The sequence below is a fragment of the Piliocolobus tephrosceles genome, chromosome 5 (genome assembly GCF_002776525.5).
Source record: "Piliocolobus tephrosceles isolate RC106 chromosome 5, ASM277652v3, whole genome shotgun sequence".
In the NCBI taxonomy this organism is placed as follows: Eukaryota; Metazoa; Chordata; class Mammalia; order Primates; family Cercopithecidae; genus Piliocolobus; species Piliocolobus tephrosceles.
In genome coordinates this window covers 47,123,128-47,136,691 of record NC_045438.1, presented here as the reverse complement: position 1 = coordinate 47,136,691, position 13,564 = coordinate 47,123,128, and the positions used below count along the sequence as shown (strand labels likewise).

At 35.1% G+C, this 13,564-nt stretch overlaps 1 protein-coding gene across 1 annotated transcript in view; it reads right to left on the bottom strand.

Annotated features, from left to right (window-relative positions):
- The window catches only part of ADGB (androglobin), a 243,507-nt gene that overhangs the window by 126,029 nt on the left and 103,914 nt on the right, over positions 1 to 13,564 (bottom strand). Inside the window, exons 11-13 of the mRNA XM_026447399.1 lie at positions 11,708 to 11,882; positions 10,214 to 10,304; positions 1,497 to 1,626 (exon numbers count right to left, since the gene is read on the bottom strand). Coding sequence (XP_026303184.1) covers positions 1,497 to 1,626; positions 10,214 to 10,304; positions 11,708 to 11,882 — 396 coding nt within the window. The remainder of the gene's footprint in view (positions 1 to 1,496; positions 1,627 to 10,213; positions 10,305 to 11,707; positions 11,883 to 13,564) is intronic.

The window sequence follows — 13,564 nt, the reverse complement described above, 5'->3', positions numbered from 1 at the left end:
AGACTCCGTCTCAAAAAAAAAAAAAAAAAAAAAACCTGAAAGTTTCCTACAGAGGGCAGAATGGTGAAAATGGGATGGAGAGGTACATAAATGGAAGCAAGATTTCTTTACATTTGTTTTGCACTGGAAAGCTAAACATCCTGCTGCTCAAGGTCATTGCCAAGGTCTGATTTTTCAAATTCGAAAAATTGCAACCTCAGGCATATATAGGTTAATATGCCAATAAATTATGCATTTCTAATAAAAAGCAAAATACCATTTTATAACCACCACATTAGCAAATATCATACATTTCCAAATGCTGTCATAAAGAAAACTCTTGGTACTGACAGGCGTGGGTATTACTATACCCATTCGGAAAATTGTTTGGCATTTTATTGTAGGGTCAAGCAGATGAATGAATGACCTATTAACTACACTACTAGATTCATACCCTAGAGCAGGGTTTCCTAATCTGATCTCCAATGAAGCTCATAGTTAAATTTCATGAATCCATTAATGTGGATGGTTAGAAAGACATTACATATTTGACTGACATTCAGCATTTGTTTTTCAATTATTAATTTGTCAATACAGGCAAGCAGTCACAATGTTGAGAGCAATAACCGTGACCCTATCCACAAAATGTCACAATATTTTACATTACAGCTGTTGCAAATATCTTACAAGAATATGTAAGCTGATTACCACTTTGAAATTACAGCAGGTATTAGACCTACTGCTGTATTTCATGTGGTCATATCTCCTTGTCTACGGATGCTCCTGTGACCTATATAGATAGGCAATTAGAGCAACTATGCTTAGTAGTCATTCAGCCACCAAATAGTGAAGTTGTATGTTCTCTCAGTGTTAATTATGTTCCTTATCAACAATTCTCAGTTAATTAATATGGAGAAAAAGATGAGTTATTTTCAATCTGCTAGAGTTTTAAAAAAATTGTTAAGGTGAGTCACAGCACATAAAGGGTTATGAACCCTGAAACCGAAGACACTCTTGTACCTGTTTCTAGAGGACATATCAAGGGATACTTGAGAAAAATCATGATACTATTGCTTACAATAGTAAGAAACAAGAAGCAACTAATATAGCCACTAACACTGTGATAGATTAAAAACCATCTGTAGCATAATTTTATACAATAAATACTATTGGTTAGTGAAATGAACCAGACACAAAACAAAAGGGAGGAATCTCACAAACAAGATGTTAAGTTATAATTGGCAAAATGAGAAAAGTATGAAGTTGTTTATTAGCAAAATCTGAGTGGCAGACAGAAAATACAACCAAGAAGAAACACACAGGGGACTTCTATAGCAGATGATTATTCCATTTTCTAACCTAAGTGATGGATACATAAGATATTTATTTTAACACTATTCTTTATACTGTTCAGATCCATGTTATACATTATTTTGTATGTATACTATGTTTCACAATATAAGGAAAAAATCTTGTATCATTAAGAATTGGGCCAATAGTAAGAGTAACATTGTTACCTGAGATGTAGCTTTTGTTATTTGACTCAAGTCTGTCTGGCTATGCATTGCAGTTTCATCAGTTTCACTGACAGAAGGTAAATCAGATCCTGGAGGTATTCCTTTCTTAATTAAGGAGCGCACATAATGCCTAAGAGAAAAACAAACCCCAAACTTCTATTGTTTTTGATCTTCTGCTTATAATTATTAATAAATAACTGCATTTTTGTCGACAATAGAAAGTTCTGATTGTGTTCTATTTGTCATTCTCATTCTTTTACTACCAGTAATGTTTTTTACCTCATGTTAAAACATTGAATATCTTTCTATGCTACTAAAAATATTGTATATTAGTCAACAAATTGACGTAAAAATTCTAGAACATTATTTGTTTTAAAGCTTTGGTGGTCAACTTTAGATTTTGATCATCAAAACAGAAATTTGATATGTGGAATTGATTTAATTAAGTATCAGAATGATGTATCAGTGAAACAGAACTAAGGACCAGAAATTTAATTATGAGTCTTGAGCACTTAAGTTTATCACTGTGACATTCATACCAGCTACCCAAGCATATAGTCTTTCCTTTCAAGTAATTGCTGGTATGACTCCAAATTGCCGTTGATATTGCTAGGATTTTATAGGTACGTAAAGACATTTTTGTAGTATATGTATTTTTTAAGTAAGTGTGTTTCAAAGATAAAATTAAATTCCATATATATAGACTTCATCAACTTGGATATTTTTTCCAGTTAGTGTTCTATAAAAATTCACTTGTAACTAAACTTCGCTGATTTACACAAAACTGCCACTAGAGGGTAGCACAAACTTGGTTGTGAGTCTCCAATTCTACCAGACATGGCCAGGAGCCAAGAATGGCTAAGTCCCGGAGTGTTGCTACAAAGACAATGTTCCTAAGATAGAAAGCTGTGACAGCAGTCGCTTTCAAAGGCTCATTAAAACACAGGTTTGCTTTTATGTTGACCTGCGACAGCAAAGCAGGACAAGGGGCATGTCTGCCATGCAGGATGAAATGCCATTCACATATCTCTAATTTGGCTCTGTCAGAGATGAATGTGTAAATGAATTAATAACAGATTCAAGCAGTGAATAGATTAGTCGAATCCAATCAGGTGATGAAGACACCTGTATCTGGGTATTAGAATTTCATGTACTTCAATCAAGTAATACAGCTGAAAGAAGACAAAAGGAAAACGTAAGTCACTCAGGGAATTTAGGTTATGAAACTAGCCCATTCGGGGTCCCTATTGGCATAGAGATTCTAAAAGGCTGGCTATGACTATTCAAATTGTAAGAAAATTTGTCCTTGAGGTCTGCAGTTCTATTTCTTACAACCCACAAAATCTCTGATACGCAAACTCAACTAGCTGAAGAGATAAACAAAAATTATTTTGAATAGCAAAATCATCATCTTAGTGAGTGTGGTGAATTTTACGTGCCATCTTGACTGGCGTAAGGGCTGCCAAGGTGACTAGTAAAACATTATTTCTGGGTGTGGCTGTGAGAGTGCTTCCAGAGATTGGTGTATGAGTCGGTGGACTGAGAGAGGATCCACCCTCAATGTAGATGTGTGCCATCAAATTACCTGGAGGCCTAGGCAGAAGAAAATGGCAGAGGAAAGGTGAATTCACTTTCTCTCCTGGAGCTGGGATGCCCTTCTTCTCCTGCCCTTAGACATCAAAAGCCCAGGGCTTCTGCCCTTTGGACTCTGGGACTTGCCCTGAAACTCCCTGGGTTCTCCTACCTTTGTCTTCAGACTGAGAGTTACACCATCAGCTTCCTGGGTTTTGCGGCCTCTAGATTTGGACTGAACTACGTGCTACTGACCTCCCTGGTTCTCCAGGTTGCAGACAACCTATCTTGAGTCTTCTCAGCTTCCATAACCAGTGAGCCAATTCCTCTAATGAACCTCCTGTCATATATCTATATTCATATCTTTATCTATGTCTGTGTTGATGTCTATATTCCGCATTTATTCAGTCTCTCTGGAGAACCCTGACTAAAACAGTGGGTAGCTTAAGCATAACATTAATCAGAAACCATGAAGCATTAACATTCTTATGTTAAGTTTAGAAAAATTCTGTGTGTGACTAAATGTTTGTGTTCCTCCAAAATTCAGATGTTGAAACCTAATCCCCAGTGTGATGGTATTTGGAGGTGGAGCCTCTTATTAGGTCACGAGGGTAGAGCCCTCATGATTGGCGTTAGAAGCCTTACAAAACAGACCACAGAGAAATTTTTTGCCCTTTCCACCCTGTGAGGCTATAGAGGAAAAGGAAGCCATCTCTGAAAGTGAGCCCACACCAGACACCAAATCTGCCAGTGTCTGCCAGATCTTGGACTTCCAGTCTTCAGAACTGTGAGAAATAAGTTTCTGTTGTTTATAAGCCACCCAGTGTATGGAATTTTTGTTATAGCAGCCAGAACAGACTAAGAAACCATGTGTGAGTTTTTGTAATATTTGAAAGCATTTAGCATGTTATATAATCTAGAAATTAGGCCTTTAAATGTATAGCTTAATATTTAATTTTAGCTATATGCTTAAGTTAAAAGGTGTAGGAAAATTTTGGTTTGTAAACACGAATAGTATGTATAGGAAAAATTAAATTTCTACAGATACATGATTTTGATTATTTGACTTTGTAATGATTTAAATACTTGTGAAGACTTTTTTGCTTTCATTTTTGGCTTTTAAAATGCTTGAAGAGAAAAACTAGTAAAGTTGCAAATGCAATGTAAAATATTTAAATAAATTTAGCTAATTTATTTTAAGTGTTTATAGAGATTGCTACATTGATTTATTAGAAATTATAACACAAATTTTATGCTGGGCATGTTGCCTGTAGTCCCAACTATTTGGGAGACTGAGGCAAGAAGCACCACTTGAACTCAGAAGTTTGAGACCATCCGGGTAACAGAACAAGACCCTATCTCAAAAAACAAAACAAAACAAAAACCCAAAAGTTTGAGACTAAAACTAGATTTATTAATTTGCAACAATAACAAAATTTTAAAACCAAAGTAGCAGGAAATGTTTTTTTCCGGTTATAAAACTGTGCCGCATGGCTTGACATTGCAACTGCCAATATTTGTCTAGTAGTGCTGTGTAGTGCTCCCTCCCTACCCTCTTTTCAACGTTCACTTGTCGATGCATAGAACTGACAAAGTCTTAAAGGTAAATTATTTGAAGAATATCCGTAATATTATAAACTTAAATAGAATAAATAAAAGTGTAAATTAACTGCCTGTGATGTAAAGAGTATCTAAAAGTACTAAAGCACAATGAACATGCTACAGATCTAAATTTTGACTGCTTTTCTCTTATCAGTTTATATTCCTATCATAGATTATAGTCTATCCAAGAGAAGGCTAAAAACATATTTAATGGCCATTATATGTGTGACTGATGGTACAGACCATTCAATAATTTTAATAAAGTTTTATTGAAGCTTAAAATACATGTTTAAATGTTGTTAAACAATGAATATACACTTGCTGAAATATCACAAAGTAAACATGGTCATATCACCATTATTCAGATCAAGTGTTTTTCATATTACTAACAACCCACAAACTCTGCTAGAGGCATGTCCCAATCGTGGCCAACCTTCCTCACAACAGACAACCACACTGGTTACTTCCAACACCATGTATTGCTTTTTAAAATTTTTATTTTCTTACTGTATATTAATAGGATAACTGAAAACTAACCATGTACTTTGTGTACCAGACTTATTTGGTCTAAATTTTGTGAGTGTATGTGAGATTCATCCATATTCCTTTGTATGGCAGTCTTTATTTCACTTTTATTGCTTTATATTATTGCATTATATTTGTCTTTGGTTTTACTATGATATGTTTAGCTGCAGTTTTCTTTGTATTTATATTACTTAGTCTTTCTAAGACTTCCTGAATCTTGACTTAAACTTTCCCTTTAGGGATTCTTTTGGCCATTAAGATTTGATGATTTAATTATTTCCAAATCTCTTTATCTTCTACTTCTGAGAACCACTGGCAAGTACACTGGTCATGTTCAATGTGTCTCATAGGTCTTAACTGTACTTTTTTCCCCATTTTTTTTTTGTCTCCATGCTTTAGTCTAGATATTATCTTCTAATCTATTTTCAATTTTGCCTATTCTCCTTTAGTCTGTATCTAATGTGTTCTTAAGCACATCTATTGAGTTCTGGGTCTTAGTCATTATACTCTTTGCTTCTAGAATTTCTATTTTATTTTTTAAATCCCTTTACATACTTTCTTTTTTATATTTTTGCCACTCTATTAAATGATAATTGAAGCACAATTAATTGTTCACATTCAAAGTGTAAATTTGCTAGTCTTTGATATATGTGTATAACCATGTATTAGCCACCTATTGCTGCATTAAAAATTACTGCAATTTTAATGGCAACCATCATACCCTGCACTAATATCATCCAATACACCAGTTATTCCTATTTGTAAAGTTCTTCTGATTCAATAAAAACTTCAGATTCAACTTCACAGTCTTTCCTAGTGAATTTGGGTTCCTCTTCCTCCTCCTTCTCCCTTTCTCTTCATTGTCTTTGCTGTTGTATTTAATTAGTCTTTTTTTTTTTTTTTTTTTTGTCCCTAAGAGTGACACACCCGGTTTTCCACATTTCTATGACAATCATTTAATCTTGTAATTTAATCAGCTGGTAGTAACTGAAAATATTCATCAGTGCTAATGATTAAAGTAGATAAGATGCTTTTTTGTTGTTCTAAAACAGTAGCCAAATCTGTAAAGCCAGACAGATTTTTCCCATCAGCATAATTACTAGAAACAAGAAAAAAAATTAGAGTACTTCTAAATATGAAATACTCCAAGCCTCTCTGGCTCTCTTCTGCCTCCAGGCAATATCCCAACTTCTTATCACTGCCTTTCATCTCTCACCAGTTTATACTCTTATATTGTCTACTCCTTTTAGGAACATAATTTGAGCAGCTGTGTCATCTCACCAAAGCAGTAAAACAGACAATGTGAAAGAGAAAAGTGAGGGCATTTTTCAATAGTATCTTTGTTTTACATATAATATTTTCACATCACTTTATTTTTGCAGTCAGAGTTTTCATTGATTAATTAATAAATTTTTCCTCACGAAAATAGTGCCCTTGATAGTTAATCCTCTGTGTCTCCTCAATCCTTTATTTAAATATCCTTGGGATAAGGGGGATCATTTACTTTTTTTTTTTAATTTTATGATGCTAAAGAACATTTGAAGTAGGCCTTATTCCAACCAATTCAAAATTTATCTTAAAATAAGTATTTCTGGCTGGGCATGGTGGCTCACGCCTGTAATCCCTGCACTTTGGGAGGCCAAGGTGGGTGGATCACCTGAGGTCAGGAGATAGAGACCAGCCTGGCCAACATGGTGAAACCCCACCTCTACTAAAAATACAAAAATTAGCCAGGTGTGGTGGCACACACCTGTAATCCTAGCTACTTGGGAGGCTGATGCAGGAGAATCGCTTGACCCCGATAAGCAGAGGTTGCAGTGAGCCAAGATTGCGTCACTGCACTCTAGCCTGGGCAACAGAGCAGACTCCATCTCGGGAAAAAAAAAAGTATTTCTTACTATAAAAGGGAACTTAAGAAATATTGCTTTTGTATAATCACTGCAATGACACAAATTTTAGTGTATTTGTCATCAAAGCATATATTTTTATTAAATAAAACTGATTTAAAAGGTTGAAATGTTTTAACTATCGTATTAGGACAATTATATTCAATTGGTCTTCTTAACACGGCAAAGAAAATGCCACTTAGTTATGTTGTATTATATAAATGGATGAGCTTTTCATTTTAATCTATGAATATAGGTTAAAATAATAGCTAAAAATAATATAATAATACTGTTACAGTAAAATGCTACAGTTATGGGCAGCTCACTTGTTCATTCCTTTTAATATTTAGAAGAAACTTATGCAATGACAAAAATGTTTACTTAGAACATTTGACTACTGAGAACTTAAAATGTGGCTCATGCAACTAAGGAAATTAATTTATAATTTTATATAATGTTAAATAACTTAAAAAATTTATATAGCCACATGTGCCTAGTGCCTACCATAAAGGAAATAACATAATTTAAAATACTGAATAACTTAGGTGCTTCAAAATATTTTCAATTCAATTAATATTTACTTAATACCTATGATTTCCAAGTTACTACATTAAATATCCAAATATTACAATGTAGATACAAAGCCCATATGCTAACCCTAATGTCTTTATTATAAGTATATACAACCCAGCATTAACTAATTCTAAAAATCTGGTGATGTAATTTTCTCATTACACCCAGAAAATTAGAGACAAATTTGGAGAAGGGAAGGCTATTGGAAGCAGACAATATTAAGAACTGATAAAGACATCATTAGTTCTATGAAAGCAAAATTAAAACTGCAACTAAGCCAATCACTGAAACAAAGCCCCAGAAAACCCAGTAGTCTCAGGTCATTGAATGTCAGGGTAATTGTTCCTCAAAGTCCTTGATGTCCCTCTGTTAGAAGACAGTATAGTAATAATGCTAAGTATGATTCATCCAGGAAGCAAGGAAGCCTTTGAGTATACTCTACTTAAGAAGGAAAGACATTATTTAATATATTAATAATGCGTGTATTACAAATGGTTAATATCGCCCAAATTTTGACTAAATTAATGACACTGTTGATAATATTGCATTGCATTTCTATTATATTGCAGTATCAGTTAGGACTGTTTGTGTCCAAGTGACAGAAGGCTAATTCATAGTTTTAATAGGAATAGAAATTCCATTGGCTTTTGTAACTGAAATGTCCAGTGGGACTGGAAAACAACTTACACAGTGTTCTTTTACACATCTAGAAACCTAATAATAAGAGAATGGAGTGGTGCATACATAAATGTTGTCAAATATTTGAAGATTTTTCATGTAGATAGGCAACAAAAAAAGCTGAAATGTATTATTTTTGGAACTTTAAATATTATTCCTTTCAGGGGAAGAACTGGATTAATTTACAAAACACATCGACAGAACACACTACTTACTAGATGAAGGGGAAGGAAGGTGCTGTGATCTGTAGGTGTGTGTACACTTCCCCCATCAAATTTGTAAGTTGAGATCCTAAACCCTGAAATAATGGTATTAAGAGGTGAGGCCTTTGGGAGGTGACTCAAGCCTGCATGCAGGGCATTAGTGTCCTTGTAAAAGACCCCCAGAGAGCTCATTCACCCCTTCCACTATGTGAGTACACAGTGAGAAGATGCCATGCACAAGGAAGCAGATCCTTGCCAGAAATTGATTCTGCTGGCATGCAGTTCTTGGACTTTCCAGCCCCTAGAAGTATGAGAGATAAATTTTTTTTGTTGTTTACAAGCCACTAGTCTGTGGCATTTTGTTATAGCAGCCCAAACAGGCTAAGACAGAAAATGGATGCTAACAAGTGGGATTGCTGCTATAGTAACTACCTAAAAGTGTGGAGCAGCTTTGGAACTGGGTAATAAAAGCTGGGAGAGTTTTGAGGTACATGCTAAAGAAAGCCTACACTGCCATGAACAGACCTTTAAAGACTATTCTGGAAAGGGCCCAAAAAGGAAAGAGGAGAGGTATAGAGAAAGCCTCGATCTTCTTAGAAAATACATAAGTGTCTGTGAATTGAATTCTGGTAGAAATATGGATAGTAAAGGCCATTTTGATGAGGTCTCACATGGAAATGAGGAACATGTTACTGGGCCATGGAGGAAAAACTACCCTTGTTAGGCAAAGACTTTAGCTGAATTTTCTGTGTTCCAGTGTTTTGCGGAAGGTAGAACTTGTGAGCAGTGAAATTGAATATTGGATTGAGGAAATTTCTAAGCAAAGTATTAAAAGTGCAGCGTGGCTTCTCTTGACTCGTTACAGTAAAGTGCTAGAAAAGAGAAATAGATTTGGACAATTCTCAGCCTACCCATATAGGGAAAAATGAGAAAGCCTGTTTGAAAGAGAACAAGGAAAATGTGGAAGCCACTTCCACACTTTCAGATATTTGTTACAGCTGCACCCTACTTCTCCATACCAAAGTCTGTATTTGCTTGCTCGGGCTGCCATAACAAAATACCACAGGCTAGGTGGTTTCCATAGGAAAAATCTATTTTCTCACATTTCTGGAGACTGGAAGTCTGAGACTAGTCAGGATGGGTGCCAGCAGGGTTTGTTTCTTATGAAGACTCTCCTTCCTGCCTGCCAACAGCTGCCTTCTCTGTGTGCTCACATAGTCTTTCCACTGTGTGTGTGCCTGGAGAGAGAGAAAGAGACAGAGAGAAAGAGAGAGAGAACTCTCTGGTGTCTCTCCTCACAAGTCACCAATCCTCTCAGATCAGTAACCCCTGCCTTATCACTCATTTCACCTTAATTGCCTTCTTAGAGGTCTTATCTCCAAATGCAGCCACACTGGTGAGTCAGAACTTTAACCTATGAATTTGGTGGGCATACAAACATTCAGCTGATAACACACACAAGAAATTAGCAAAAAGTATTTGTTAATTAAGTGGATTAATGTAACTACAAACTATAAAAGGTCAAGAAAATGTCCTTTTAAAGTTTTTACATCTATTTGGGCTTATTTTAAAATTACTGTTCTTCAAAATGCTCCCATTTGGTGTTATTTTTAACCAGACACATCACAAAATATTTAGTAACAAGACGCATTTGTGAGGAACAATGTTATATACTTACGTTTCTGTTGGAATTGTAAATGGAGTCATTCTATAATTCAAAAATGGACTTGAAATCTCAAGGAATTGTTCAGGCTTCTTTACTATTAACTCTAAAAAGTAGCAGTTAGAAAGTATGATGTATATTTAAAAAAATCTTTCAGAATTGCATACAGAATGTAACATTTAATACAGTACTGGTTAGATTAACTATTTACTCAGCAAATTTCAATAGCATGAAATAGGAATGTAAAACCATACATGAAGCTTTTATTGAAAGAGTTTATAGATCTTTCCAGTATTCAATTCCTTTTGTCTACTCTTCGATTTCTTTCCAGATTATGTGAAACAATTAAGTCTCAAGGGAGAAAGTTAGCAATGTCTTACAGAATTATTACTTGGCATTTGCTATTTCAAGTACAGGAATGAGTTTCTATAAAAGTATTTTACTAAAAAATATGTTCCCTTAGTTAACCTCTGTAACACAATTGCTTAGGGTATAAGAAGGAAATGTGAACTACCATATGAATACGGCAGTGGAAGAACAAAAACTGTAGCAAAGTAATGACCATGCGGTCAAAAGGAAGCAGCAGGTCAGGAGAGGATTTGTGGATATTCCTAAAGAGTCTGAGGCTGATCTAGAAGAAAGAAATTTCAATGAGTAAAGGACACAGTACGTGATTACCATGGTGAACAATGGAATTAAACATTAGGGGTGATTATTAGGGGAATAAAAGGGACAGGGACATGGAATACATAAATTTTGTTTGACTGTTCTATGCCCATTTTCTGTTAATTTTCAATTTAGGAAAACTATTATGTGAAGAACCTCTAGGTAGGTTACTGACATTACAGCATCCTACCAATTGTTAGATTTGTAACCCCAGTTTATAAAAGAGTATTTGCTTACATAGAATTACACAGCAATCAGTCGCAAAATCAGAAGTTACCTACATGTTCACTATTCTTTCTTTCATTCAACTATTCCTTGATGCCCTGAATGAATAACTGTTCTAAGAAATTCTGCGAATTTAACCCAAATATAACATTTTAAAATAAAGGATTTTGTTTTCCTTTCAAGTGTCAAATGGATGCTGATCTTTGGTTCAAGAAACAATAAAGGAGAAGATGGAAGGAAGAGAGGGAAGGAGAGAAGGAAGGAAGGAGGGATGGAGAGAGGAAGGAAGAAGGAAGGAAGGAAGGAAAAAAACAAACAAAAGGCTGGGAAGTTTTTGCACTTTGCTACAACGATTTTTCTATCACACTAATAATAACAATGCCGTCACTCAAAGAATGACCTTGATATATGTGGTCAAGTCAGACATTAACCAAACTTTTTAGCTTCTGAGATGTGAAGAGTTCATCCTTTAAAGACATAAAATTTGAGCATACAATTAAACATAGGCTTTAGATGAAATGTTGAGTGATTTACCTTGACATACATCTTTTGCCACAATTGAAACTGTTAGACTTTCATACATTAACTAGAAGGATTTGAAAATGATGTGATACATACCTTGAGCTTCATCTGTTATAACGGTTTCCTTTCTTTGACGAATGAGTTTCCAGGGAGGTACAGGAGGTGGTTTTGGTGGTGCTACCAGAGGACAAGACCTACTTCTGGTCACCAGCACAGGATGGCTACAGATGTGGGAAAGCCCATATTCTCTAAGTTTCTCAGCAGAATCTGCCTAAAAGATGGAAAGTAGATTGAAAAGCATTCTCTTTCATTTAAAGTAATACTTTTTCCAATATGAAAGTACTATCACCAACAGAGCAATATGGTGGTAATAAGAAAAAAATCACCCAATATCTCTACCTCTCTTAATAAAAGCATTATTATCATTTGTATTTCTTTCCATCTTTTAAATTTTCTGGAGCCCTGCTTCTTTATTTACAAAATGAGAGACTGGAACTAGAATACACTTTTCAGTTCTAAAAGCTTAAGATTGTATGAGATGGCACAAAAAGCACATCAGTTAGTCCAAAATTAATCAGTCATTATTTTTACAGGTTAATGCTTTAACACTAGTGCTTAATATGTATTTTAAAAAATCTAACCATTGCTACCTAATTTTTTTAAAGGCTCCTTTCTTGAATGTGTTCAGGTAAATAAAGTGGTAAGTGACTGTCTTGTCTACACTTTACCCTTCCTCCCCTAACAATGTGTTCCTCCACAGAAGATCCCCATGATTACACATGGCAGTGGAGGAATCCGGAGAAGAGCAGGGAGAAGAGGCTGTCCTTTGTCCTGCCAAATCAAGGAGCTGCCCAGGCAGATACTTCTCATATTCTAATGTAAGACCTCCTGAAGCCAGGCTGCTTTGGAATAATTCAGAATAATAACTGAGTTCTACTTAGAACTTACGTTACTGATTTATGGCTGAACCATGCCAAAGGAAATAAAAAGGTATGTGAATGTTAAAGTGATATATACTATAGCCACATTCTGACTTTCACAGCTTACTTTAACATTTAAAGTAAAATAAGATGAAATATTAACTATATTAAAGTCAATTTTGATCGATTTTGTCAATAACTATTTTTCTTCCTAGTTACGTTGTCTCAATGATTTCTATGCAATAGCCACAAACCAGATTGTAAATTTACAAAACAGACACTTAAATTAGAACCAGAAACCCACTTATCAGCCTATAGCAAATTATTACTTCAACTGGAAACTGCCTTGCTCTCATGACTCTGCTGTAGAGCTCAATCTTCCCCGAGGTAGGAGATCCGTGAGACACGAGAGTCCTTCCAAGATCAGGACAATAATTTTAAGAAAGAGTTAATCAGTGCACTTGTGTGTACAGCAGAATGGTTTAAAGTATTGTAAACATTCAAAATACAGACAAAAGTGATGCAATAGTTTTTAAGTCACTGAAGTAATGGAGGCAACTGTCATTTTCTTTTTATCCCTTTTGTATATTTTAGCAAGCTACTAAAAAATTTCAGAAAACTCTAGAATTATGTCTTAGAGTGCCTTAAAATTTTTTTCATAGATATTCTTTTTTTTTAATTTTTTTATTTTTTTTAATTTTTTTTATTATACTTTAAGTTCTAGGGTACATGTGCATAACGTGCAGGTTTGTTACATATGTATACATGTGCCATGTTGGTGTGCTGCACCCATCAACTCGTCAGCACCCATCAATTCATCATTTATATCAGGTATAACTCCCCAATGCAATCCCTCCCCCCTCCCCCCTCCCCATGATAGGCCCCAGTGTGTGATGTTCCCCTTCCCGAGTCCAAGTGAGCTCATTGTTCAGTTCCCACCTATGAGTGAGAACATGCGGTGTTTGGTTTTCTCTTCTTGTGATAGTTTGCTAAGAATGATGGTTTCCAGCTGCATCCATGTCCCTACAAAGGA